Genomic DNA, 26,898 nt, shown 5'->3' with positions numbered 1-26,898 from the left:
GTTGGCAATCTCTACTCATTCCATGGACCCCAAATCCTGGAATCACAACTGCTCCGTCTGGCCAGTTCTCAGGTCATCGGTAGCAATTTCATGCCTGTTCCATTTCATCTGAGCTCCCGGTGGCTCTGGAGATCGAGAAGAGAGCCGGAAAACGCTGCTCCTAAGATCAGCGCCCAGCCCAGCGTCAGGTTGATCAGGGATCACGCGCGCGATGGGCGGCAGGCCTGGCCCCTCCGCGCGCCGCGCACCCTCACGCGCGCACCCGGGAAGCAGACGGGGCCAGACCAGGACCGGGAAATGCGGCGTCACCCACGGGGCGGGGCCGGGGGCGGGCCTGGGGCGGGGTCTGCGCCGGCGCCGGGTCGGCCGGGCGCTCGGCCAGCCGCGTAAACACGGCCGCGGCGGAGCAGGTGAGCGGGCGCGCTGGGGGCGCGCGGGCCGGGCCGAGCGGCCGCGCACGGAGGGCCCGGGGTGGGGCGGCGCCCCGCGGGACGGGCCTGCCCTCCGCGCGCCCCTCGCCGCGGCCACTTCGCCGGCCCGGGGGCTGCGGTCCCCTCGCGCCGCGGCCCTGGCCTCTGCGGCCGGCGCGGGGGCGGAGGGGGCGGGCGCCAGGAAAGCGGCGGGGGGGCTGGCCCGGAACTGGGGGTGGAAGGCGCGCGGGGTGGGGGGGGGGCCCGAGCCTCGGGCCCGCAGCTGGGTGCCGTGGTCCTCCCCGCCGCGGTGGGCGCGGTGCGAGCTGCTCACGGCCGGGGCCGGGCATTTAAAGCAGCAGTGCACGTGCTCTCAGGGGCGTGTGGTCTTCCTTGCTGGCTGGGACCTCCTTGGCACTCGCCCCAGGGCGCTGCTTTGCGGGGATTGCAGGGGAGGCGGGGGTCTTGTGAAGAACCAGGTTGGGGTCTGGAGCTGGCGATTTCGTTATTAGCGGTGTCGGGCTGTTTTTTCCAGGCATTGACGGCTGTGGGGAGACTCCCAGTGTCAAGCTTTTGAAGCTGAAAGAACCTGAAACAGAAGCTAGTTTCCACCCCAAATTTTATCCATGAGGAAACTCAGCCCACAGAGCTGAAGTGCCTTTGTCCAAGTCGCCCAGGTAGGATACAGCGGAGCCAGGCCTAGAACCCGTTGTCCTGGCCTCCAGTTCTGCTGTCCAGAGCTGGGACCAGACCTCAGCCCTTTGGCAGTTGGGGGAAGTGCTCCTGTCTGTTGACTTAGTGAATATTCCCTTTTTAAGGTGTGAGCTGTTGGTTGGTGGACTAACTGAGCCCCATTGACAGATGGAGAACCTGAGAGGCACCCCATCCAGAACAATGGCAGAGCTGGCTTAACTCGAAATGCACAGCCTGGGCTACCGAGCCTGTCCTGAGTAACTTGAGCAGCACGGACCTGGCTTCCGGTGTGGATGCCCCGGGTGTGTGCATAGTCCGTTCTGTAGACACCTGAGCCTCCAATGCCTTGGCCAAGGCCTTTGGCGGTAACTAAAGGCTCTGGATCAGTTGCCTCAGGTGTGTGAGCCTCGGGCTCCGCTCTGTGTGGCCGTGCTGTGTGGGAGTGGGGCAACTGTGGCAGCGGTGTTTTCTGGGCCCAGCTGGTGAAGGCCCCCGGGGTCTCGACTCCAGCTCAGGGCTGTGGCCTCAGCCACCCGGGCAGGCTGTCCAGGTTCCTGCAGAGTGGGGCAGAGTGGGGCGGATGTTGTCAGGTTTTCAGGGAAAACTCTCTGTCCTTGGTGTCAAGGTGCCTGTGCAGCAAGCCCAGTGTCTTACTTGGTGTGTGTATGGGAGGTGGATGCTCTGTTGCTGCCTGTTTGAGAAAGAGGAGGACGAGGAAGAGCCTGGCCACAGGCTGCCGCTCAGATGTGCCTGGAGACTCGTGCAGGTTGTCAGCCTGCCGCCCCGCCCCTCAGCTCCTCTGTGGCTGCTGGCAGTCCCTCTGCACGCACCGGGTTTGCCAAAGGAGGGACCTCCGCCTACCTTGGCCTCTGACATCATAGCTTCCCCTGTGAGTTTGTCATCTGCAGTGAAAAGCTGTTTGCACTGTAGATACCACAGTTACCTTAAGAGCTTCAGTCACACAAAAGTAGCTATTGTTATGCAAAAGTTAGCCTTCTACAGAAGGGGAAACTGAGGTTCAGGGGGTTAAGCAGCTTGTCCCATTAGGTGGCTTCAGTGACTGTGAGCCCCGGGATTTGAACCCAGCTGGCTGCGTCGTCTTCATCTTTGGAGTTTTTGCACAGGATGCTTCCCAGGTTTACCCCCGACCCATGTCTCTGCTCTACTGCCCAGGAAATTTCTGTGTGGTCTCCATTAGTTAGGTCTACCTGACAAAGCAAAAAGGAAAAAAAAAAATTTTTTTTTTAAACAAATTAGAGCAGTGTGTGTAGGTGCCATGCGTGTTTCCACTGAAGACATCTTTGGCTGCTTTTCAGCTGTTGCTTTGATTTTTGGACACTGTTTATTGGGCACTGGCAAGACAGCAAATGTTTCTGCAAGTATTTCCACCTGTTGCCTGATTCCAGCAGCTGGGGGTGGGGCTGGGGGAGGAGCGGTGGGGCTCCTAGGCTGGCACGCCCTCCAGGCTGCCACTGGTCAGGGCTTGGGCTGTTCTCCTCACCTTGAGCTGGCCAGACCTGACGTGGGCACCAAGCCTTGGAGAATCACTGTTGGCCCCTAGGCCTGGAGCTGGCGAGGCTGCCGTGTTAAAGTCTGGGGAAAGAGTAATTTCGGATCAGCCCTCAGGAAAGACCATGTGTTGGGGAGGGACATCATTTTTGTCCACCTCTTCATTGCTTGGGAGAATAGGTTGCTCATTCATCTTTGCCAGAGCACAGGCTTCTGGGGCCTGGGAAGAGAGATGGAAAGGGTGCTCCCCTTTCTGCTGTACCTTAACCAGAAACTGCCTGACTTTTTGAAAATAAAAGTAATACACGTTCATTCTAGAAAATTGAGAAAGTACTTTTTTAAAAGTCAGCCATTAATCCTCAGCCCAGAGATGAGCACTGTTGACATGCGTTTCGTTACAGCCCTCCATGCACATACATACATTTGTCTGTTAAAATATGAGAGTAGGAGACTGGAGATGAAGTGTGTCCTTCAGAATTTGCCCTTCATTGAGTGTTCTTGGAAAACTGGATTTGATGGGTGTGTGGGGCGTTTGAACGTGCCATGTTTATCTCACCAGTGCCACCGCGGGACACCTTCCCTTTTGAACGGACCCAGAGAGGCTGTGCCCTGACTCCCGTCCCCGTGCCACGCCCAGGTTGGAGGTACCCCTCGCCCTCATGTGGATCATAGAGGGGGAGCAGAGCGGGCGTCCAGACTGGGGTGCTGGGGTGGGGACAGGAGAGAGATTTTATTGAGTTTTTCCAGCGGCAGGTGATCTGGTGGGGGAGGGGTCAGGAGACGTTTGTAATTCACTGACTGCTCTGTCGGCTGTGTCCTGGAGAAGCTGGGTGTGAGAAAAGACACACACTTCCCTGCCTGGGGCAAAGGCACTGCCTTATAAGTGGGTATGTCCCTGGAGAGCCTGCGGGATGGCTCTGTGGGCACCTGCGGGCCCATGGCCCTGGGCCCCTGAGCACGTGGCCCTCACTTGTCCGTGGAGGGGGCAGGGAGGAGCTCCCCAGTTGGCCATCTGGAGACCTGGGCTGTAACTGTGGCTTTTGGTCATGGGACTTGAACGGCTTCCCCCTGTCGCTCTGGGCTCCAGTTTCCTTAACTATAAAAGAGGGTGCTGTTCGGATCCTGGGCGCAGACGTGGCACTGCTCATCAGGCCATGCTGAGGTGGCATCCCACATGCCGCAACTAGAAGGACCCACAACTAAAGATATGCAACTATGTACCAGGGGGCTTTGGGGAGAAAAAAGGAAAAACAAAATCTTTAAAAAAAAAAAAAAAAAAAAGGGGCGCTGACTAGATGGCCATTAAGGTCCTTGCCAGCTCTGACATCGGTCCTATGGACATGCCCTCTCTTGCGACAAAATGTTCCCATTGCCAGAGTGCCCTGGGCCGGGGCTGGGCGGAAACGGGCCATCTCCCCAGGGCCCAGATGAGGTTTGATGACCTCCGTAGCTCAACTCGTGGGTCTGGTGGTTTAGCAGATCTGGAACTTTCTGGGAAGAGCATCAGCAGGCTTCCGTTATCCACTCTCCCTGTGTCCTTGCCTCGATCTCATCTTCACCATAACTGCCGTTGATTGAACACCCGCTGTGTGCCAGACACTTTATACGTCGTCTCTGGTTTTTACAGTCCTCTTGCAAGGTTTGCCGATTCTGCTTTTTCCAGAAGAGGAAATGGGCCATGTCAAGTTAAATAAATTGTCCGAGGCCTTGGAGCCAGGGAGTATGTGGTTCAAGTCACACAGCTGGGTGGTTGGAACCCGGTCAGTCTCCACAGCCCCTGCTTTTGACCACTGGCTTGCTGCTGCTTATTAAAAAAAAATTTTTTTTTCTGGGCCCTACTTGAAGATGGCATGTTAGAGGCATGGCCCGTGTGGCCACCTGCACAGCTTCTCTTCTGCACCCCTTCCAGGCTACTTCAGGAAATAGAGAGAAAGCTGCCTGGGTCCTGGGCCCTTCTGAGTAGGGGAGCGCAGACGGCAGTGAATTGAGAGCATGGGTCAAGGTTCATGGGGTCCTATGAGGGTCCCCTGGGGCCTCTGATCTGGAGGATGGAGCAGTCCTTCAGGGCCTCCCTGTGGGACTCAGGCCCCAGCACTGGCCGAGGCCGCCTCCCTGTGTTGGGGAGAACCATCTGGCAAGTGACGTGCGTCCCAGTATGGGCTGAGGTGGATGGACAGATGGATGAGGGTCAGCCGGGGCCAACTACATGGTCAGGTGCCCAGGACTCCGGAGACGGGCCGGCAGGGAGGCTGTGGGAATTTCCTCATCTTAGCAAACCCTACCCTCGTATGAGAGAAGGCTGTGGGGACTCCCCAGGAGTCATGGGAGCACTGTGAGGTAACTGTGTGATCCTGGAAAGTGGCCTGTTTAAAGCCAACACCATCCTCTTTGAAAGCGAAGGAGCATTGTTCCGTTAGGCCTGCTGTGAAAAAGAAATGCAGTGCCCGGGATCCAGACCTTTCTCTGCAGCCCCAGGTGTAGGTGGTAAATGCAGGGACTCCCAGTTTGCTTTTGGAGCAGCGGTTTCCATCTCTTTCCATCAGGCTCTTAGTGTCTACTGTGGCATTTTAAAATCTATTTCCTATTTAGATCCACTGGCCTTAAATTTTAAGGTCTAAACCATCTATGTTTCTCCGAAATGAAAAGAAGGTCGAGGAAATTGGGTCACCAGGTTTCCATAATAATTGCAGGAACTGCTGACACAGGGCGGAGGGGAAATTCTGAGTCAGACTCCCCTGGTTCGGCTAATTCAGCATTTCGATCCCATTCAGCTGATTAATGGGAGCGAGCAATGGCTTCTCTGGGTCTTTGATTTTGCATCCTAATCCAAGGCAGCTTTCCGTCACGGTGCTTTCTTCCGGGAAGGGTTTCTAGAACAGTCTCGTACTCTGGACGCCCCCTCCTCCCATGAGTGCCTCTGTTTTCCTGCTGCTCCCTCAAGAGAACGAGAGCTGGTTGCTGTGTGGTTGGGATTTGACATCAGTCACCCAGCCCCACCCCCACCTGCCCGTGAGTCAGCCTCCGGCGGGGGTTCTTGGCGTCACCGGCGCTCCGCTGTGGACAAACGTCTAGCAGGAAGGTTGTTTATCTGTACACATTCAGGTGGTGATTTTTCCCTCCAAGGATTTCAGAATAGCACCAGGCTTCAGTTGCAACTTAGAAGCAAAAAAGAGTACATCCCGGCTGCTCTTTTCTCCTTCAGGAGCCAGGTAACCAGAGGGGCTAGGAGATGTCAGGAGTCCATCTGCTCCCCTCAGTCCAGTGGGAGGAGGTGCGGGAGGAGGCAGGAGTCGAGGAAAATGCCTAAATGTTCATACTCATTTCCCTTTAAAATATTTACTGCTTAAAAACCCCTACAGATGCAATGTGTGTTTGTTATAGAAGCTTGAGAAATGCAGAAAAATATAAAGTAAAAATCACCCACCATCTCACCATCCAAAGATGAGTCTGTAGTCTTTTGTAATATTTCTTGCCAGTCCTTTGTATACATACGTTTTCTAAGAAAATTCAGATGATTATGTACGTGAAGTTTTATATCTATTAAATTTGACATCCTGTTGTGTTTTTTCATGTTATTGAATATTCTTTGAAATAAGATTTTTTAGTGGTCATGTTAGAAACTCCCATCCGATGGGTTAATCATAGGACAGAGTCAGGCATTTCAGTCATTTTTACCTTTTTTACACTTATAAAATAACTGTAGCAAACATGTTTTTATGTAATCTTTTATTATTTTCTTAGGACAGATTCCGAGAAGTAGCGTTTCAGGATCAAAAGGTATGAATCTTTTTGAAAGCTTTATTTTTCCTGCCTTCAGAAAGGCCCGCCCAGTTTGTCCCCACAGCAGCCTTGGAAAGCCATTTTCCACGCCGTCCTCCGAGGGGCCATTGCTTGGGGACATTCTCAGCCTGAGCCCTCTCGCCTGCCCCTGCCCTCTCCTCGCCAGACGAGCTTCTTCTCCTCTGCCTGCGGTCGCTCTCTGACCAGACACAGCGTGTTCAGGAGGAGGGACTGTACCTTCTCTCATCCCCCATTTGGAGCGTGAGCCGTGGAGCAGCGGGGCTGCCCTGCCTCCTCGACAGGGAGGTGGACGTCACCGGACGTGTGCGGCGCTGAGCTGGGGGCCCAGGCTGGGGCAGCCCCAGGGAGGGTCTCCACCAGCTGGGGAATCCCCCAGGGGCCATCGCAAGGTGCAGATCCCTGGGCCTTTGGTCAGGATGGAGGCGGGGATCTGCATTTTAAATAAGCAGCTTACCAAAGTGTTGAAAAGCGCAGCACCTGACGACCTGGGTCCGAGGGTAACTTTGAACCTAACGCGTTTTAAACTCGTTTCCTCATCTTTGAAGTGGGGAAGAATGGCAGTAGCCAGCCCCCCAGGTTATTGTGCTCAGTGCGGAGTGAGGGCTCAGGGGTGGTCTTCTGCCACCACCTGTCGGGCGGCCTGCACCACTTTGGGAAATGCCATCCTAAGGGGTCCAGCCTTTCCTGGTCCCAAGTCGTGCCCCCAGGTGCTAGGAGCTCAGAGAGGCACCTCCACCCCACTGGGCCCCGGGGGCTGTATCCTCGTTTTGACAGCCAAGACCAGCTCTTCCTGATTCTCCCACTTTTCTGGGAGCCTTGGGCACAGCTTCAGGGAGGGTTTGGGAGGAATTTTGAGAAGTGGGATGGTGAAGGAATCTGCCCAGAGAGTGTCCATTTTCTGGCCAGGAGGCCATATAGGAGTTAGTTTGGCGGCGTGAAAAGCCTGATTTCTGGTTTTCTGGTGTTTCTCCATCTTTTCAGTCCAGTTCCACCCGGAAGGGGTGCCGTCCTTTTTTAAGCTCTCCCTCCCCGGGCGGTCCTTCTCACATGGCGGGACACTTTCGGAGACACAGTGCTTTCCAGGAGCCGTCTTGTTAGTGACTAGCTGAAGCCGTGGAAATTGGAAGGACTTAACTCCTCTTGAACCTGGGTCCCCCACTTCTGCCCCAGCCTCCCCGCAGCTCTTTCTCCTTTCAAGAAGCCTCTTTGCTCCCTGTCTGTCCGTTTCCCTCGTGCTGTGCTGTTTGGGAGTCCCCGGAGCTGCAGCTGTCATGGTTCCAAAGGGCGAGCTTACCTTCTGCCCTAGGGACACAGCCCTGGACCTCCTCGGGGCAAGGACTCCTCCTGTGCTCCTCCAGTCACTGGGAAGGTAAATCACAGGCATCCCGGAGGCTGGGAGGCACAGAGGAGGGAGATCCTAACTCACTCATTAATTCACATCCCAAACAAAACCGACGTGCTAGAAAAGAAAGTGTTGAGGGGGCTGCCCGTGGCTCTTCCCCCATCTCAGCGCTGCTCCAGGTGGACATGGCAATTCACTGTGAGAAAGCACAGCCAGCCCTTTGTGCCGGGGCCCCTTTGTGAGGAAGGATGGACCCACCTTTGCCAGAGTGGGTCATGAGGGGAACCGCTGGGTGCGCAGCGGGTTTGTCCAGGATTTATCTATTGGCAAGGCCGAGCCTCGCAGAGAACGACTCTGAAGTTTCTGCTTGCGGGTCTCCGTTAGATAGTTTCTTCCATAGAGGAAGGACCTAAAGCTGAGAACTTCCCGAGGTCTCACGGCCTGCGGGGGCTTCAAAGCGCGTTCCCTCAAATTGGGCTCTGTTGGTTAGACTCTGCTGGTTCCAAAGTGTGGCCACCAAGGGCAGATCCACCCTCCTGTGGCCCTGGGCTGAGCCTGGCTGTGGGGAGGAGGCCCCCTCCCCCCTGGGCAGTGCTGCTCAGCTGGCCCTGCTTTCCTAAAACTCAGTCTGTTCAGAAACCTTCCCTGGCTCCCATCTACTGGATTCAGCTCTCCATCCTCAGTCGGGTGCCCACGCCCTCCCTGGGATGGTCCACCCCACCTCTCCAGCCTCCTCTCCCACCACCGCCTCCCAGGTCCCCACGCTTCAGCCGCATCAGAGTGCCTGGGATTGTTGGAATGGGCCCATTAGGTTCCCCCATGCCACCCATTTACTTACGAGGTCACTTCTTTCCAGGATGCCCCACCTCCTTCACTCTCTGGCAAGCTGTTCCTAACCTGCGAGTCCTTGAGACCTGAGACATCTAAGCTGACAGCTGATAGACTGTCCCTTCTCTTAATCCTGACTCCCGTAGCACAATGTCCTTGTCGCCCCTCCTGGCATCTTCTTCCTTTGCTTCCTTGTGCTGCTCCTCCGTTCCAGTCTTCCCTACCCTGCACCGTGGGGAGCGGCTTCACTGTGAAAGCCCTGCAAGATGACGGGGAGACTGGTAGTGAGGGGAACATAGACAGGCTCTGTGGGGCCCGTACTCGGGGAATGGAGTTGAAATCCACGCGGGAGTAATCCAGGCCGCAGCCCAGGTCGCCGTCTTCAGAAAGAGTTGCAGCCACAGACCTGCAGGCACGAACAGAACTGACTGACCCTTTGGAAGGATCCTGCAGCTTTGTCTGAAAATCGCATCACTTCTGGGGGTGACTGACGTGGAGACAGACCAGACTTTCGGCAGAGGGCCGACCTTGCTGGCTGTCCCTCGTGACATGCAGCTCAGCCCTGAGGGTCTCCGGGAGGCAGTGGTGGGGAGAGCCGGCTCTGCTGGTAGCTCAGCTGGCCCTCTCGGGAGGTTGGTGGGGACCGTCAGATCCACCGGGGTTATCGGAAACTCTCCCTGCCCCTTCGGGCTCTTCCAGGCTCGGCGTGGTGCTGCTGCCTGCACACACCCTCGGGACAGCACTGCGGGAGTGGTGACAGGCTCCCTCCTGTGTGGTCCACGGGTCCTGCCCTGGGCTGCACTTTCCCACACCGCACACACACACATGCTCCCCATGTGGTCTCGCTGTCCCGTGGCTTCGGCTGCCACTTCTAGACTCACGACTCTCATCTTCTGCTCCTCCACTTCAAGGCGGCCCTCTTTCAAGCCCTTCATACCCAGCAGGTTCCTGGATCCAATCCACAAGCTCTCCTCTCCTCTCCTGTCTCCCTCCAGGCTTGGCTGTCGTCCTGGACTCCGTCCTTTGTCTGATCCCCTGCATCCGGTCCTGCCTGTTTTCCTCCTCGCCCTTGCTGGGGTCTGTCCCCTCACTTGCATCCGTCCTGCTGCCAGCTTGGGCCCTCTTCGCTGCCCCCAGTTGTCTTCAGGGGGTCACCTCCCCTTCTTTGTGCTCTTTTCTCGGTTAGTGGCTAGACTGACGTTTCTAAACGCCGATCTGATCTGCCCATCACCTCTGACCTCGGGATGACGTGCACCCCCTTGACACGGCACAGGAGACCCTTCATACCTTCTGCCCCGCAGCGCCAGGCCCTGACTGGAACATTCTTCGTGCCCTCTGCCCTTCCCTCCTACCTGGAAAGTCTCTCTCTAGAAAACGTTCTCCATCTCTGAGATTTAGTTCCTTCTTTGTGCTTCTGCACCTCTTGCTGAACATGTGGATTATATCATTTGTCCCGTTGGATGGTTGGGTTTTTTTTTAAGGACAAAAGTGTTTTTTTTAAACTCACCTTTATATCCCCAGAGCCCAGCACTGTTGTTGGCACACTGTAGCTGCTTAATAGATGTTTGTTGATTGAATGAATGAGTATGCTACAGTTTGGAGCGGCCCTGACTTTTCTAGCTGGGTGTTTTGTCCCCCTCTCACCCCTGTGGCCTGGATCTCAGGGCTCTTCCCTCCTGAGGCCACTGCAGCCTCAGTGGTGGCTCTTGGGGCCTGTTGTGTTAGAGCGGTTGTTTGACACGCGTGCCCTGGGGGGTCATTGCAGGGCAGGACCTGTGTCCAGGCTTTAAGCAGCTTCCAGCCTGCCCTCTCAGTCCTCTGCTGTCTTTGCACGGCAAAGTGGAACGAGGTCCGTGTCCTCCTTTTTCCAGGTGCTTCCCACGGTGGGGCTATGCTTACGTTCATGGCCTCTGACAGTGAGGAAGAAGTGTGCGACGAGCGGACGTCCCTGATGTCAGCCGAGAGCCCCACGCCGCGCTCCTGCCAGGAAGGCAGGCCGGGCCCGGAGGACGGAGAGAGTGCTGCCCCGTGGGTAGGTTCCTGCCTGTGCTCTGAGGACTCCTGTTCCTAATGGGTGGAACCCAGACGTTCCCGGATGTGGGAGGGCGGGTGAGAATGGACCCAGCGGGTGGGCCGTCCACCGTCGTGGAGCTGACGGCCGCGGGGCTTTATAGTGGACTCGGCGCATTTGCAGCCTGTGAAAGGTCGACTGCAGTGGCCCGAGTGAGTCTCTCCATGCAGCCCCGGGCCTTAGATTCACCTTCCTGGTGTGGGTCACTGTTCCCGCAGGGCCGTGAGAGTGAGTTCGCATGCCTGGACGGGTAGCACGGGCTAGAAGGTGGCAGGAAGACAACTGCTGGAGGGGACCTTTGAGGGAGATGGCCAGACGTGAGGAGCATGCCCAGTTCATGTTTGACTCTTGAGCTGGGGATGTGTCGTGGTCCATTCAGGCTGCTGTAACAAAAAGACCACAGACTGGGAGCTTAGAACAACGGGAATTTATTTCTTACTCTTCTGGAGGCTGGAAGTCCAAGATCAAGGCACTGGCACATCCCGTGTCTGGTGAGGCCCCTTCCTGGTTCATAGGCAACTGTCTTCTCCCTGTGTCCTCCCAGTGGAAGAAGGGAGGGAGCTCTCTGGGGTCCCTTTTATAGGGACACTAATCCCACTCATGAGGGCTCCACCCTCATGACCTAATCACCTTCCTAAGGCCCCACCTCCTAAAACCATCCCCTTGGGGCTTAGGTTCCAATATATGAGTTTTAGGGGGACACAGACATTCAGCCCATAGCAGGAGGGGTCCACTCAGTGGGATCTTATCTCTGCAGCCCACAAGGCAGAAGATTATAACTTTATGGAGTGGGGGGCATGCTTGGGAGAGTCACCCAGCCCCGCCACCTCCCTCCCCATCAGGGCAGAACAGCGTCTGCTTTTGCCTGGATCCTGTTGTCCGTTTTGCCCGCTTACTGTGTTTAAAAACCTTTCCGTGTGGACTTCTTCCTGCCAGCCTTAGCCCCCTTGCTGACCTCTGAGCTCTCTTCTTCTGCCCGCTCTGTGCCCGAGCAGGAGCTCAGCAGCTCCAGGCCACCAAAAGGCCGCTCCTTAGCCTTTTCTTGCTCATCTGTTTGTTTTTCATCTCCTGGAGTTTTTGTGCGTGTTAGTTTTCAGTTCCTGTCCATTAATAGTTTCCTTTCGTTCTTGGCTGAATATCTAGATTGGAATTCTCTGTGCAGGGAACTGACACTGAAGCGATGGTCATTTTTGATTTCTGTTTCATTTGGCTTTTGTTTTAGCTGTTAATCAAATGAACAAGGCAGCCAGTGAATTGCCTGAATTGCCACAATTCCAAAAAACAGAGATTCTTGCGGATGAGTCTGTGCCAGCATCAGGCAGGCGTCCTGCCCTGTCGTTTAGCCCGTGTCCTCCCCGGGGCTTGACTCCCATCAGCCGCTCTGGTTCACAGCTGCAAATTTGGCATGCTTCATTGCGGGGGGGGGGGGGGGGGTGGGCAAAAAGCTAAAAGTAGCTTCTTCGTCTGCAAATTCCCAGTGTCACCGTCATAATCAGAGAGTCCTCCTGTATGCCAACTATTCTGGTTTGTGATTTGTCAACCAAAAATGTTTAGTCTCTGTTTTCCGTCACCTGGCCTGTCTCCTCTCGAATTAGTGTGGCCATGCGAACAGAACCGAGTGGCATCCTGAGGGAGGGCAAAGATCCGTAGACGTGCTCCAAATCCACTAGCCATGAGTCGTGGGCCTGCCCGCTGCCCTCCTCGGGGGCCGCCGCAGCCTCCCTTCTTGCATCTCTAGTGGTTGGTACCAACTCTGAGTCTTCTCTGCTTGTCCCCATGAGGAATTTTCCAGTGTCCTGGATCCCAGCACCCTGACAGCCGAACTACAGCCCCTAGGCTGGTTCTTACATCAGGAAAGTGACATTCAGACTTCTTGTTTCCCCGTACAAGGCACCCATGCATCACATCAGTAGGCCACCTGGGCGGGGCGGGGGGGGGCGGCCTGTGGCCCTCACGCTGTGGTTCTCCACAGAGAGGCCAGGACGGCGAGGAGGACCACGAGGAGGACCCTGACCGCTACGTCTGCAGCGGGGTCCCTGGGCGGCCGCCGGGCCTGGAGGAGGAGCTGACCCTCAAGTACGGGGCAAAGCACGTGATCATGCTGTTTGTGCCCGTCACGCTGTGCATGATCGTGGTGGTGGCCACCATCAAGTCCGTGCGTTTCTACACGGAGAAGAACGGACAGCTGTGAGTCGGGGGCCGGGGGGGTGGGGTGGCACCAGGCTGGGGTAGGGGGCTTGCAGCCTCTTGGGTTCCCCCTGCAGCACCATGCCACAGTGGGAAAAATTGGGGATGAGGAGCTGCCCAAGTCCACACCTGGTCCATCCACTGCCTCCTGGCTCTGTGACCTGTTGGGCATGTTCCTGACCTCTCTGCCTCAGTTTCCTCCTCTGTACAATGGGTTTGATGACGAGGTTACCAGGAGAATCAAGTGAGTTAATCCACGTAAAGGGCTTAGCCCGGGGCCTGCCGCAGTGCACGCCAGGTGTTAGCGTAGAAGGCAGCTCTTGCCATGCCGCCCAGGCTCAGTGTTCCGGGCGCCGAGTCCCTGTGTGACCACAGTCGGGTCGGTTCCTCTCTGGGCTTCTGCTCCCATGAACGTAAACCATACTGGCTGTGCAGGGTGATTTCTTAGCTCGCTCCCAGCCTCGTGGGGGATTGTCTTTATTTTGGTAAAAAGGACGCAGACAGCAGCGGCACACAGAGCAGTGAGAAGCTTCGCTCTGCCCCCTCGCCCTGCTGTCCGTGGGAGTCACTGCTGAGTGGCTGCTCTGAGCACCTTTCCTTTTTAGTTGGGGAGTTTTGTTCAGTTTTGCATTGGTTCCTGTAAAGAGAGGAGCTGAGAGAGACGCCCCACCCTTGGGAGGCTTAGAGTCCGTGGGGCTCCAAGCAGCACAGGGGAAAAGCACTGAGGGAGCCTGAGTGCTTTGCAGGCAGTTTGCTCCCACCGGCCAGGCTGGACGAGGGATCACTGAGCTGCTTCCTGAGTCTGTTAACTGCACGTGCAGCCCCTGGGCTACCTTGGGTGTGCAGAGGGGAGGCAGCGGGGCACGTTCTAGGCGGCATGGGGCTGGTGGAGAAGTGGATATGGGACCTGCTGGGTCTCCCTTGACCAGAGCTGAGAAGTGAGGGGGTAGGGAGGCCTTGGTGGGCCTTCCAGGTCCTTCCGTGCCACTGCATCGGGCTTAGTCATCAGGCTGGGGTCGGGGGGCAGGAGACGGGTCGGAAGGCAAGGCAGCTTGTGGGGATGGTGGGCAGTGGTGGGAGGTTCCCAGGACGCCTCCTTGGGCGGGTCTGAGACCCCCGCAGGGTGGGGGTCGTCTGGAACAGGCAGGGAGCAGAGACCCAGCTCTGCCTTCTCTGTCAGCATCTACACGCCGTTCACGGAGGACACACCCTCGGTGGGCCAGCGCCTCCTCAACTCAGTGCTGAACACCCTCATCATGATCAGCGTCATTGTGGTCATGACCATCTTCCTGGTCCTGCTCTACAAGTACCGCTGCTACAAGGTACGCGCCCACCTGTCTGCCCGCCAGACCCCCTGCCTCTTAGGCAGCAGCCATTCTTGCTGTCAGAGTTCTTTTTTCTGAAAAACAGACTGAGTTCTGGTACTCTTTCCTACCCTACTCCTACCGCCCGCTAGGATTACCCAATAGTGTAATCTTTTAAATTTATACATAATGCCACTTAATTGAGTTCCTCGTTGCAGTGGTCACAGTGTCACTTCTCATATTTGGAGGTTAATTTTATTTTGCTTCTCCTTCCGAAGAAGTGAGATGTTCTATTTTAGGGTCCCTTCGCCCCATAGTTCCCATCCAGGTTTATTTTTATTTTCCCATTTCCCTTTCAGCTGGGGATGTACAGACGCCGTGCTGAGGTCTTCCAGCCGTGGGAGACGTCTGGGTTTTGGGTGGACCCCTGTGCTTGTGGGGCAGCCCAGGAAATAGTAGAGGAGATGAGTCCCACCTGGCCCACGTCACGGGCATTGTCTGTTCCCAGGCTGCCGTAAGCTTTTAGACACGGGTGTCGGGCTTTTATCCCAAGGAGGGCTGTGCAGCCCCAACACTGAAAGGAAGTTAAACTGGGCATCGCCTGACTTGGAACTGTTCACATGCGGGCGTGCACAGCACTTTGTGTTCAGCCTGCCAGCCTCTGTGGGGCAGGTAGAGAGATGAGGAGGGTTGGCCTCGAGAGATGAGCCCCATCCCAGCTGGGGGTGAGCCATGGGAGGGCTGTCAGAAGTGTCCAGGAGTTGAAGCTTATCAGTAAGTCATCACCTGTGCAAATGAGGCAGCGTTTTTAATCGGGGTGGAGAGGGCGGTGGATGGTGAGAGGAGGGTAGAGGGCTGCCTGTTGGGAGCAGAGGATACAGCGTGCTGAAAACAAGCTAGAGAGACCCTGGAGTGTGTGGAAGGCTGGCCTGGCATGGGCAACAGGCATCAGGTGACCAGTCACAGGGACTGTTAAGAGGTGGCTCACCCATCCATTCAGGAGGTTTCCTTGCAGGTCCCATGACACTCAGGTGGGAGATGGTGGGAGCCCCTGGCGGGCAGGGGTGGCTGGGATGCGGAGGGTCAGCACATTCCAGAGGCGGCTGCATGCACAGCACGGCCTTGGGCGCAGCTTTCATTCCAGGTAGACCAGGTTCCTGCTGAGGTCCCCATTAGCCCACTCTGGTGACCGATGGGTCTGTCCTGGGGGGGAGGCTGGTCGTAGTGATACCACTGTGCCACTCATGGCTGGCTGAGGACCTGGTTTAGGATCAGCCCGCCCTCGTCCTTGGGAGGAGAGGAAGAACACGTCTTTCCGAGGACCTCTGTTATAGACCCTCAGGTTGGGGGGACTCCCTGGGTCGCCCCTGTCAAAACAGGCTCCCTCAAGAGCCTGCCTGACCACTCCATCAGAGTCGACCCCACTGAGTCTCCTGTCATGTTATCCTGCCAGGTGTTTCCTCCAGAGCCCTTATCACTCCTGTCAGTCTGTGTTTGTGTTTACTGTCTAACTGCCCTCACACTGGGATGCGACACACGCGGGCAGAGGCATAGCGCTGTCTCTCCAGAGCCTAGACGGGCACCTGGCACCTGGCACGGCGGCGGCGTCCCCTTTCCACGTGAACGCGTGGAGCTCTAGGGTTTAGACCCGAGGGAGTTTCGTCTCCTCCTTCACGCACTTGCCGGGCGGCCTTGAGAGGCCTCCTTGGATTTCTTTGCCCTCCTTATCTGTAGAGCGGCCATTCCAGCATGGTCACGAAGGAGCCTGGGGAAGAAAGCCTTCTCAGGCTTGGGTGTCCGTCTCGGAGCCCAGGGCCTTGTGATCTGGGCCTGTGGTCACCCCTGTCTCTGTTGTCTAGTTCATCCACGGCTGGCTCATCATGTCCTCTCTGATGTTGCTGTTCCTCTTCAGCTATATCTACCTCGGGTAAGTGGCACCTGGAGAGCAGCAGTGTCCTTGGGGACCGCTCCCTCCGTGGATGCGAAGGACCTGTGCGAGGAGGGGCTCCCACTGGGCTCCAGACTCCCCCCCGGTGTCACTGCCCCAGGAGCCCAGGCCTTCTTGCCGCAGGAGTGAAGCTGCATGGTGGGCCACCCGTCTCGTTCTGCTTCCTGATTTAAAACAAATAAGCAGAGCCATCACGGAGGAGGCCCTTCGTGAACCCAAGGGGGTTAGAAACCTCTCAGAATTTACATTCTAATCTTTGGGCCGGGCCTGGGTACTTCCTCGTTTGTGGAGAAGTGATCTGCTCTGTTGCCCTGGATTTGGGATATTAGCCTGGGGATGTTGACCTTGCCCACGGGCAAAGGGCCTTCCAGGTTGGGCCAGTGCACGTGTATGTGAACTGACCCAAGGATGAGACATCCGTGTACTCCCACCTCGTTCCACGAAAGATTTCCAGTGGTTAGTTGTAGGGCTCATGGAAATGGGGGAGGGGGTATTAGTAGACAAGGCCAGAGGTTGGAAGAACCCGGGTTGGGACCGAATGGTTGAGGAGCGGGGGATGTTGAGCTGCGTCTAACTGGGTGCGACACCTCCCCTGAGTGTCCCGCCCTGAGGGCTCGACTTCGGATCTGCAGGGAAGTGCTCAAGACCTACAACGTGGCCATGGACTACCCCACGCTGTTCCTGACCGTCTGGAACTTCGGCGCGGTGGGCATGGTGTGCATCCACTGGAAGGGCCCCCTCGTGCTGCAGCAGGCCTACCTCATCATGATCAGTGCGCTCATGGCCCTGGTGTTCATCAAGTACCTGCCGGAGTGGTCCGCCTGGGTCATCCTGGGCGCCATCTCTGTGTACGGTAGGTGGGCGCTGGCAGGCCATGAGCCTGGCGGTGGGCAGCGGGGGGCATCTGGGGCTAAGTCCTTCTCACTGCTGCATGAGGGTGGCGGATGCTGAACGTCCCCTCCTTCCCCGAGGAGCCGGGATGGTCTCCCTTCTGCAAGGTTCACCACCTTCAGACTCACGGGGTCCCATAGACTCATGGCCGTGCCGTGGTTACTGATAAGAGTTGGTGTTTATTGAATATTTGTGCTGTTAAGCACTTGACACATTGTACATTGTTCGCTTCTCAGGACAACTGTGGGATCAGGCACAGGACCTATAAAGAACAAGCATCCAGAATGTTAGCGGCCCTTTAACTGGTGTTGGCATGATGACCATCCCCAGTGCTGCTCTTTCCATTCTAAGGACAAAGAATTCGAGGCTCGGAGAAATGGGGCCGTGAGCCTGTCCTCTGGGTCTCTGAGCCCACACGATTCCTTGTTTGCAGTTAGCCACTTAGACCCCGCTCTGGGCTCCAGCCAGCGCAGACTCAAGATTGTGGCTGCAAATTGGTGGCTTGGGATGCTAGAACGAATGGCAGGGCGTGGTCCAGGACACAGACCCTACGCTCCGGTGCCAGAGGGCTAGCTCCTCTCTCTGGGGGCTGCTTGGGAATAAATGTCTTTTTTAACTTGCCAAGGACGTCTTTGTTTTCCCAGATCTCGTGGCTGTGCTGTGCCCCAAAGGGCCACTGAGAATGCTGGTGGAGACTGCCCAGGAGAGAAACGAGCCCATATTTCCTGCCCTGATATACTCATGTGAGTGACCGCGTGCCTCTGCCCGAGCCTGGGCTCGGAAGGTGGCTGAGGTGGGACCAGGGCTGCTTCCCACCACAGCCTGCAGGGTTGACGATGAGATAAAGTTACTCTCCCCCTGACCGAAGGGGAGGAGGCGGCCACGGTGACCCCAGGGCTGGCTCCACTTCTGGAGACAAAGGTGGGCTGTATCTTCCTGTTACAAGGAAGGAGCTTGGAGAGTTAGGTCAGGAAAGGGGCTTCGGGGCCGTGGTCCCACCCCACACCTTCATCCCATCCAGCCTCCAGTGATGTGTGGTGGGCACAGGTGCATTCCGTGAGCCCAGGGCCACCCCGTCAGCCCTCGGGGCTCCTGAGAAGGGACTTCGGAGAGGGCCTCCCCAGGGCGGGGGTGTGGGGAGCGCAAGGGGCCTGCCTCTCACTGGGCTCCTGGACAGCCGCACAGCTGGGTGAGGGTGGGTGTCTGAGGGACGGCTCGGGGATGGCGCTGGCCTCACGGCCCGTGTACGGATTTGGGTCTGTGTGTGCCTTCAGCAAACCTGCGTAGATCCCCGCTCTGTGGCGGTGCTGAGCTGGGCATTGGGGGTGCAGCGGGACACAGGACACCCGTTGTCCGGGCCTCATGGAGCCCACAGCCCTGTGGTTTTGATGCCTTGCATCTGTGGGCGGGGGCCTTTTTAAGTAGAGCCTGGATTCTGGGGCTGAGCGTCTGCAGCTGCCCTGGGAAGAGTTCATGCAGCGGCTCCAGAGCGCTGTGTGAGCTCTGTCCTCGGAGAGTCGAGCTCGTAGAGGAGAGTCGTTGGCAGCCTGGCCCTGTGGGGGAGGGCACATTCCGGCACGTTCTGAGGAGGAGCAGAGACCTTGTGTGGAGAGACTGACACGGCGCCTGGGCTTGTGTTCCCCGCCTCTGCTCTGATGGAGCTTTCGTCCTAGGAGGGGAGACAGACAGTGACGAAACAGCCGAGCATGCAGGTCAGGAGGCGAGTGCCCTGAGAAGGATGAAGCAGGGCTGGGGAGCTGAGGACTCCAGGGGAGCAAGGATGCTGTTTTGCATAAAGTGGTCAAGGAAGCTCTCTGTCTTAAGGTGACATTTGACAGAGACCTGCCTTAGGAAAATTTGGGAATGGAATTCCAGGCAGAAGGAACAGCAGCGAGTGCAAAGGCCCCGAGCAGAGGGAGCAAAGGGAGGTGATGGGGCAGGTCCAGATCACCTGGGGCCGTGATGAGGACTTCAGCTCTTACTCCTGAGTGAGATGTGGCGCCTCTGGAAGATTTGGGACCGGCCTGACTTTCCATTCTTTACACTTTAACAGGATCACTGAGGTTGTTGAGTGAAGAACAAAGTGTACAGGGACAAGAGTGGAAGCAGGGGCCGGGTTTGGAGGCTGACTCAGTCAGGAGAGCAGGGATGGGGTTTGGCCCTGGGCAGCAGTCGAGGTGCTGAGACGTGCTTAGGTTCTGGAGATGTTTTGGAGGCAGAACTGGCAAGATTTGCTGGTGGTTGGGACACGGATTGTGAGAAAAAGAGTCGAGGATGGAGTCAGTGCTTTGGGCCTGAGCAACGGAAAGGATGGAGTTTCCTGAGAGGGAGAAGACTGTGGGGCAGGCCGGAGCGTGGTTGTTGAGAGCATTTGGGGCATGTTGAGTCTGAGATGCTCACTGGACATTCGGCTGGAGAGTTGGAGAGACGAGATGCAAGTTCAGGAGAGTTTCTGGGCCAGAGAGAGGGAAGAAAATTAGTACCACGTGATCCACAATCCCGCTTCTGGACATATACCCAAGAGAACTGAAAGCAGGGTCTTGAACAGATTTGTGTACACCCATGTTCATAGCAGCCTTATTCACAATAGCCAAGAGATGCAAGCAACCCAGATATCTATGGACGGATGGATGGTAAACAAAATGTGATATATGCATACAGTGGAATACTATTCGGCCTTAAAAAAGGAAGGAAGTTAGGATACATGCTACCACACGGATGAACCTTGAGGACATTATGCTAAGTGCATTAAGCCAATCACATAAAGATAAGTGCTGTCTGATTCCATTTAATACAAGGTACCTGGAGTAGTGAAATTAATAGAGACAGAATGTAGAATGGCGGTGGGGGAGGAAAATGGGGAGTGTTGTGGGTACAGAGTGTCAGTTGGGAAAGATGAAAAAGTTCTGGAGATGTTTCATGACAACGTGAATATTCTTAACACCGTTACTCTGTACACTTAAAAACGGTTGATTCACTTTCTGTTACGTCTCTCTTACCACAGTAAGACAAAAACGCAATTAGTTCATCAACCCTGTTCACTGATAGTATTATTATTATCAGTGTTTTTCTGAGCAGGTAAAAAAGACAGGAAGAAGCACTGTCTGCCCACACCTGGTCAGTGAGTCTGGGGCCCTCCCCGGTGGCCCCCTGACAGTGGGATATAAGCAAGTCCCCTGGGAACGGAGGGTCCTGTGCAGGCTCTCTGGGGCGCACACTGGCCCACCTGCCTCCCAGGCCCGGGGCAGCCACAGCGCCGCCTGAGGCATGCTCCTCTCCTCTTTCCCCAGCCGCCATGGTGTGGACCGTGGGCATGGCCAAGCTGGATCCCTCCTCCCAGGGAGCCCTTCAGCTCCCCTACGACCCCGAGATGGGTAAGTACTGGGGGGCTGACAGCCTGTGGTCGCTGGGGCAGCCCCCTCACCTGCACCCCTCTCAGCCTGGCCTGGCCTCTCCAGAAGGCACGAGGTCAGGAGGGGCAGAAGCGGAGACTGACCCTCCTGGACACGCACATCGTGGGGATGGAGTGAAGGGGCTCTCATCTCCTGCCTCAGCCCCGTTCCCCTTCCTTCCCTTGCCCTGTTACTCTTTCTCTGTGTTGGGGCTGGGCTGGCTGGTGGGTGAGAGCAGGGCTGCCCTCAGCACTGGCTTTGCTCCCCGAGATCCAAGCACCCTCTCACGGGGCTTTTGTCTCTCTTCCATGCCCCCTCCTCATGGCGATGACGGTCATCTTCTCTTCCTGGACACCCAGAAGAAGACTCCTATGACAGTTTTGGGGAGCCCTCGTACCCAGAAGTCTGTGAGCCCCCCCTGCCTGGCTACCCAGGGGAGGAGCTGGAGGAAGAGGAGGAAAGTAAGGTGCCCGTGTCCAGATGGTCTGCGTGGGCCCGGGGGTGGGGGCGGAGGGCAGAGGTGGGGCCCCCTCAAGTCAGGTGAGGATATGAGGGGAGAAGCCCCTCTTTACATCAGAGACGGCTCTGCAGAAGTCAGGGAGAAACCCGCCAGGGTGGAACCTTGACGGCAGGCCACGGGCACTTGTGCATTCAGGCTCCCCGTGTATATAACACACGTGGATTGAGTACCAGCTGTGTGGCTGCGTTGTGCTAGGGGCGGGTGGGTACAGGCAGTACAGGCCCGGCTCTGGTGGGACTCACCATCTAAGGGCGGCCCACACTCTGTGCACTGGGGGGGGACTGGAAAAACATGGGGTGCTGGAGAGCACTGATGGAGGTGCTCAGCCTGTCTTAGGGGTCAGAGAGAATTACCTGAGGAAGTAACTTGGGTGCTGAGCTCTGGAGGTCGAGCACAGGGGTAACCAGGAGAGGGGGACACATGGTGGGGGTATTTCTGGCCAGGAGGACAGAGGAGCAGAGACCCTGAGGCAGACGGCGCCCAGTGAGCTAGACAAAGTGAAGGCAGGATGCTGAGACCGAAAGTGCAGAGATGGGCTGGGAGGCCGGCAGGGGCTGGAAGGGCCTTTAGGTCAAAATGGCGATTCCAGTTTGTCCCAGGAGCAGTGGGAGCCATGGTGGGTTTTGAGTTGGTGGGGGGAGGGACGTGATCGGGAGGAGGAGGATTCCATGCTGTGTGTGCTTGAGTGGCCTGTAGGATGTCCCAGTGTGGCTGTGGGGAATGCAGCGGGCATGGGCTCTGGGCTCAGGACAGGCTGGGCTGTGCGGGTCAGCTGCTAACGGCCCTGCTCCACGTTGGGCCTGACAGTGGGCTCTGGAGCAGGGGGCAGGGGCAGAGTTGGGGTGGTGGCTTCCCCAGGCAGAGACCGTGTGGCTGGGGAGACAGGAAGAGCCTACATGGAAGATGGTCTTGAAGACACGCCCAGAGACGTTCTGAGGTATGGCTGTGTTCCTGAGGGGACTAAGGTAGTCATTCTGTCAGTAGAGTTGTGGACCACCTGCTGTGTGCTGCTGGCACGTGGGGGCAGGGAGGTGCTGCAGCCTTAAAACAGCCTGTGTCCTTGATAAGTTCCCCACGCGAGCGGCCCAGGCAGGGAGCGGTTAGGTAGGTACAGAGTACTCAGGGCAGATGGGGACAAGATGGACGTGAGGTGGGCCTTGAAGGGTGAGTCTGGTCGCCCAGCACACAGGCTGATAGGCTGCAGTTTAGTCCTGGCCCTGACCACCCGGCGTCCGCACAGATCCCACGATCCCACAGGCTACGGGGCATAGTCCACAAGACCACCCTCCCTTCACACACCAGCCGCAAGTTCTGGGGGTCTCCAGGCCACCCACCCTTCTGACCGACTGGCTACAAATCTGGGGGTTCCCACAACCCCCTCAGGTTTGACAGTTCACAGAAATTCAGGAAAGTGCCGGGCTTACAACTACAGTTTGATTGTGAAGGATACGAATCAGAAGCAGCCAAGTGAAGAGACACACAGGGCGACGTCTGGGAGGGTCCCGGGCACAGAGCCTCCGTGGCCTCTCCCAGTGGAATTGGCGTCACCCCCGGCCTCGCACATGGATGCCTTCATCAGGCGTCAGTGTCTAGAGTTCTTGCTGGGGTCTCATTGCATCGGCGCGATTGATTGAATCACTGCTCACAGGACTGAGCCTCACCTCCAGGTGCCCTCCCCTCCCCAGAGGTCGTGAGAGCCCTGAGTCCCAGCCCCTCATCACAGGGATGGTCTTTCTGGCGGCCAGCTGTATCCTGAGCTTCTCATTTGCATAAACTCCAGTGTGATCTGAGGGGCTCCCAAATCACAAAGACACTCCTCTTAGCTGGGAGATTCTGAGGATGCAGTCTCCCTCCCAGGAGCCAGGGACAAAGGCCAGTCAGATTCTTTATAATACGACAGCATTGGCAGAGGCTCAGGTGAGAGAGAAGGAAGCCCGCAGGGAGCTCTGGGGCTGTTGGGTGGCCGGGCAGAGGGTTGGGGTGTGGCTGGGAGCGGTGGGAGGGCCGGGTTTGCTTGAACTTGAAGGGTTTGCTGCCCTCCTAGGGGAGCTCAGATTTTGTCCTGGGGGCGGTGGAGAAGCGTGCGTGGTGTCAGCAGGGAAATAAAATGAGCAGAGCCGCGTTCCGCACAGACCCCTGGCAGTGGTGAGGGACACACTCTGTTGGGAGACTAGGAGGGCGCCTGGCCGTGGTCCAGGCGGAGAAGACACATGGAGGGCCAAGCTCAGGAGCAGACTGAGAGGAGATGGAGCTGCTGCACAGGCTGGGAGGTGTGGCCGGTGACCCGGGGGAGCGTGGGCAGGCAGGTGGGAGGGTCTGCAGGACATCTGGATGGACATGCCATGGACACACGAAGGGGAGTGGCATTGGTTTGAGGCTGGTGTTGGAGGCATCAGTGTATAGTTGTCAAAACCATGGGCACCAGAAAGGGTACCTAGGGAGGGTGCAGGGTCAGAAGCAAGGGCAAGAGGGACAGAACCCGAGGTGGCAATGTTTACAGGATGGAGGGGAGGGTGCCTGTGGGGAGGACGCTGGGGAGCAGCGAGAGGAGGACAGGGTGCCGACACGGCGAGTAGCAGGATGGCCACAGGTGTCATCTGGGGGCCATGTGGTGGCCTTACCAGAGCTCACTGGTTGGGGGATGTGGGGCCTGGTGACTCTAGGTCTCTAAAGTGACTGGGAAGGGAGCACAGAGTTCTTTTGAGAAAGAACTGATTGAAAGAGGAGAGAGAGAAGTGAGGGGAGAGAACAGGAGTGGGGATGGAAGTGAGAGAAGAGACGAGGAGCTGAAAGGTGTTTGTCGTTTGCCACGGGAGGAGCCAGCCAGGGGGCGCTGAAATCAGAGAAGGGGTCTGGTGGACGGAGGGACCGCTGGGGCCGAGCCGGAGCACGCTGCCGGACCAGGAGGAGGGGCGCCTTTGTTTGGAGCCCGGAAGGGAGCAGGCAGTGGGTGGACCAGCAGCCTTTCCTCCGGGAGGGTCCACTCAGTTCCAGTTTATCATGTAAACATTTTTATTGTCTGCGGTGAACAAAATTATCCTATAAACAAGCATCCAGGGGAGATTATACTAAAGGAAACAAACTTGAAAACATTCTAGAAGCTCTCATTTACTTGTCGGTAATGGAGAAGCTGATTACAAATTCTCTTTACCTATTTTAAGGGGAACGGGTCTCTAGAGGACGTCCAGGTGTTGTGCACGTTCTTGAAAGTAGTGAAATTAAGGTTCCTAAAAAATATTTATAATTCATACTTAGCCCCGAGTTGTGCAGCCTCCCACCAACCCCAGACAGTACATTCTACTTGCTCTTTTCTTGACTCAACTAAGTGCCGAGCACCGGTTTTACCTGCGTCACCAGAAATCCCAGGTGTTACAGCCCAGATTGCAAGTCACCCAGTCCACGGGTTCCCCCCTTTTCCCACTGGCTGCTGTTTTTCCAAGGCAGCCAGTCCTTGTCCCAGAGTCCAGGTGAGTGGCTGGTGCCTACCCCGTCTGGTCCCCCAGAGCCTGAGGACTGTGGCTCCTGGGCCCCTTGGGTGCCTTGGGCTGGGCCGAGCCATTGGGCTGTTTGGCGGGTGTCAGCCTTCTCTGCCGCTCCCTCGTGGGGCTTCTGAGACGCACGGGCTCACTTTCTCCTCCCCACACAGGGGGCGTGAAGCTCGGCCTCGGGGACTTCATCTTCTACAGCGTGCTGGTGGGCAAGGCGGCAGCCACGGGCAGCGGGGACTGGAACACCACGCTGGCCTGCTTCGTGGCCATCCTCATCGTGAGTGGGCCGGGCAATGCTCCCTGCCTGTCCCCGAGTGGTGGAGCCCCTGGGGGTCTTCATGGGGGCCCAGGATCCCAGGGGAATTTTCAGATGCTGTCGTCCCTCGGAGGGGCAGAAGTGATGGCTGGGCTGGGCCGCCAGGCAGATTCTCAAGATGAGACTGAGGTTCACAGGAGGCCCTGGTCATTGACAAGATGCAGGGACAGTGCAGGGGAAGGCTGGCTGAGGGGCTCTGACGTTCCTGAGCATGCATACCAGGGTGTCAAGGGCTTGGCTAGCTTTGTGCGTTGTCTCATGACACCTGTGAGGCAGGAATGGCTACCTGAGATTTAGGGACGAGGAAATAGGTTGAGGGCCTTGCCCAAGGGCACAAATCTGGGGAGGGACCAGCTGTGATCTGAACTCAGGTCCCTGACTCCCGGGCTGCATGTTTTCCCTCCATGCCACCCAGACACCATGGGGTTCTGAATCCCAGGGGTCTCCTGGGGCCCGGGAGGAGGGGCCCATCATTTTGAACCCCAGCAGTGAAATTTGGGGGCTCCTATAGTCACTTAACGTGGCCAGATGCACACAGTGGGGTAATGGTCCTCGGATGATCCCATCTCGGAGGGATGGAGGCTCTGAGTGGCGCATGCTCAGTCTCATCTCCAGGGAACTCCGGGCCACACGTGGCACATTGAGGCCGAGGCGCCAGTGTTTTGGAGATTTTTTATCTGCCTGCAATGTGTGTCGGCGATGGGGTGGTGGACCCCACGCTCCTCCTCAAACGCCTGCCCTGAAGCCCTGCTCTCCCCAATGATAGGGCGGGCGCTCTGGTTCCCGTCCCTGCCCTGGACCATTTCTTGCATCATCGGCTGGCGCTCGGACTGGTTGGGCAGCTGCTGTGCCTGCCTCCAAGGGGGCGGGTCACACAGCATCTTTGGGTCCCTTGGTGTCAGCTGCTGACAACCTTGCTGGCATTTGGGTCGACCCCATGCCATTCTTGTATAAATATATGTCCCCAAAGGGAGGCATCCTGCCATCAGGTCACACAGGGCACTGCTGTAGCCGGACAGGGGGAGGTATTCTGGTGGAGGTGGCACCGTGCTGGATCAGGAGCCCTGCTTTCTGGTTCTCCCGTTAATGTGCGGGACACTTCTATGGGGTGAGACTCCTGCCCGCCGGCTCCTCGCAGAGCTGTCGCGAGGACCTGGGAAGCTCATGGGGTGTCCAGGGCTGTTGTCCGACAAGTCCTCGACGAGCTTCTGCGCCCGGGGCCTAAACCATCGCTAACGGCTCCCCTCGCCTTCCTTCCCGCAGGGCCTGTGCCTGACCCTCCTGCTGCTCGCTGTGTTCAAGAAGGCGCTGCCCGCCCTGCCCATCTCCATCACGTTCGGGCTCGTCTTCTACTTCTCCACGGACAATCTGGTGCGCCCCTTCATGGACACCTTGGCCTTCCATCAGCTCTACATCTGAAGGGTGTGGGGCCTGCGGGCCGGAGGCTGAGGCGATTGTGACGGATACCGTTGTCTAGTTTTACACTCTAGTGCCATATATTTTTAAGACTTTTCTTTCCTTAAAAGACGAGGAAAAATACTGTGTTGACTTCGTGAAGAGGAAGATCCGGCTTTTTGGTGCTAGTTGTTTGTCACCTGACCGTGGCTCACCCCCTCGTGAGCACTCGCCTCACCAACGGGAGATGCAGGAAGTGGGTCCAGATGGACTGAGGCAGATGGAGGAGGCCGCCTCTTCACGCCGGTGGCCTGGAATGTTCCAAGGGCCCAGACGAAGGACGGTGTGCGTATGTTCGGGACCAGGAGTTCCTGCTCAGGACGACACTTGGCACCTGGTCACGCTGGCCGGAGAAGAAAGCCAGTTTTCTCCTCGAGGAGTGTTCCCAGTGCTTTGTCCACAGTGTTGTTGTTTTATCACCTTTAGAAACCAAGTCTTGTTACAGCATTTACTGCTGAGAAGTGGCTTAATATTAATATCAATAAATGGATGAACCCCGTTGTCGTCTTGGAGTTTGGTCTGCTGCTCTGTGTCGGCCCCTCGTCCCGGATCTCATGGCCTCTCGCGGGATAACGTGTGCTCCGGGCATGGGAGGGATTTGCCGGGTTATGAAGGAGAGGCCTGACCACCCTGCTTCTCTGAGCTCATTCCTTTAACTAGAAAGTTCCCTGAGCAGAGGCGTGCGGAGAGCGGCGTGGCCTGCTGGCTGCCCGCTCCGAGGTGACAGGCTGTGGGCGCCGAGC

The 26,898-nt window shown here is 57.0% G+C and overlaps 1 protein-coding gene across 18 annotated transcripts; it reads left to right on the top strand.

Annotated features, from left to right (window-relative positions):
• The first annotated feature begins 318 nt into the window (after nucleotides 1-318).
• PSEN2 (presenilin 2) lies at nucleotides 319-26,667 on the top strand. 18 transcript variants are annotated; one of them, XR_011535410.1, is made up of 14 exons: nucleotides 331-410; nucleotides 946-1,087; nucleotides 5,715-5,821; nucleotides 6,354-6,389; nucleotides 10,455-10,615; nucleotides 12,627-12,841; nucleotides 14,022-14,163; nucleotides 16,005-16,072; nucleotides 16,726-16,946; nucleotides 17,629-17,727; nucleotides 20,275-20,358; nucleotides 20,739-20,842; nucleotides 24,543-24,661; nucleotides 25,964-26,667. XR_011535410.1 is itself a non-coding variant. In XM_070602660.1 (14 exons), the coding sequence occupies exons 6-14, from the start codon at nucleotides 12,753-12,755 to the stop codon at nucleotides 26,117-26,119; spliced, it is 1,080 nt and encodes a 359-aa protein (XP_070458761.1). In that variant the 5' UTR covers nucleotides 331-410; nucleotides 946-1,087; nucleotides 6,354-6,389; nucleotides 10,455-10,615; nucleotides 10,873-11,145; nucleotides 12,627-12,752; the 3' UTR covers nucleotides 26,120-26,667. The 18 variants fall into 18 exon arrangements, 12 of the variants coding, with proteins under 12 accessions (XP_070458755.1, XP_070458753.1, XP_070458757.1 ...); XR_011535408.1 differs by having other exon boundaries at nucleotides 20,736-20,842; XM_070602660.1 differs by lacking the exon at nucleotides 5,715-5,821 and adding an exon at nucleotides 10,873-11,145 and having other exon boundaries at nucleotides 20,736-20,837.
• Nucleotides 26,668-26,898: the final 231 nt, after the last annotated feature.

The sequence above is a fragment of the Equus przewalskii genome, chromosome 31 (assembly GCF_037783145.1).
Source record: "Equus przewalskii isolate Varuska chromosome 31, EquPr2, whole genome shotgun sequence".
Lineage (NCBI taxonomy): Eukaryota > Metazoa > Chordata > Mammalia > Perissodactyla > Equidae > Equus > Equus przewalskii.
The sequence above is the reverse complement of the archived record's forward strand: the minus strand, read 5'-3'. Positions and strand labels throughout refer to the sequence as shown.

Coding starts and splice junctions, on each gene's coding strand:
- PSEN2 (XM_070602652.1), top strand. CDS start 10,475: ATGCTTACGTTCATGGCCTCTGACAGTGAGGAAGAAGTGTGCGACGAG. Junction 16,073..16,725: donor TTCAGCTATATCTACCTCGG/GTAAGTGGCACC, acceptor TCGGATCTGCAG/GGAAGTGCTCAAGACCTACA. Junction 20,359..20,735: donor CCCCTACGACCCCGAGATGG/GTAAGTACTGGG, acceptor CTGGACACCCAG/AAGAAGACTCCTATGACAGT.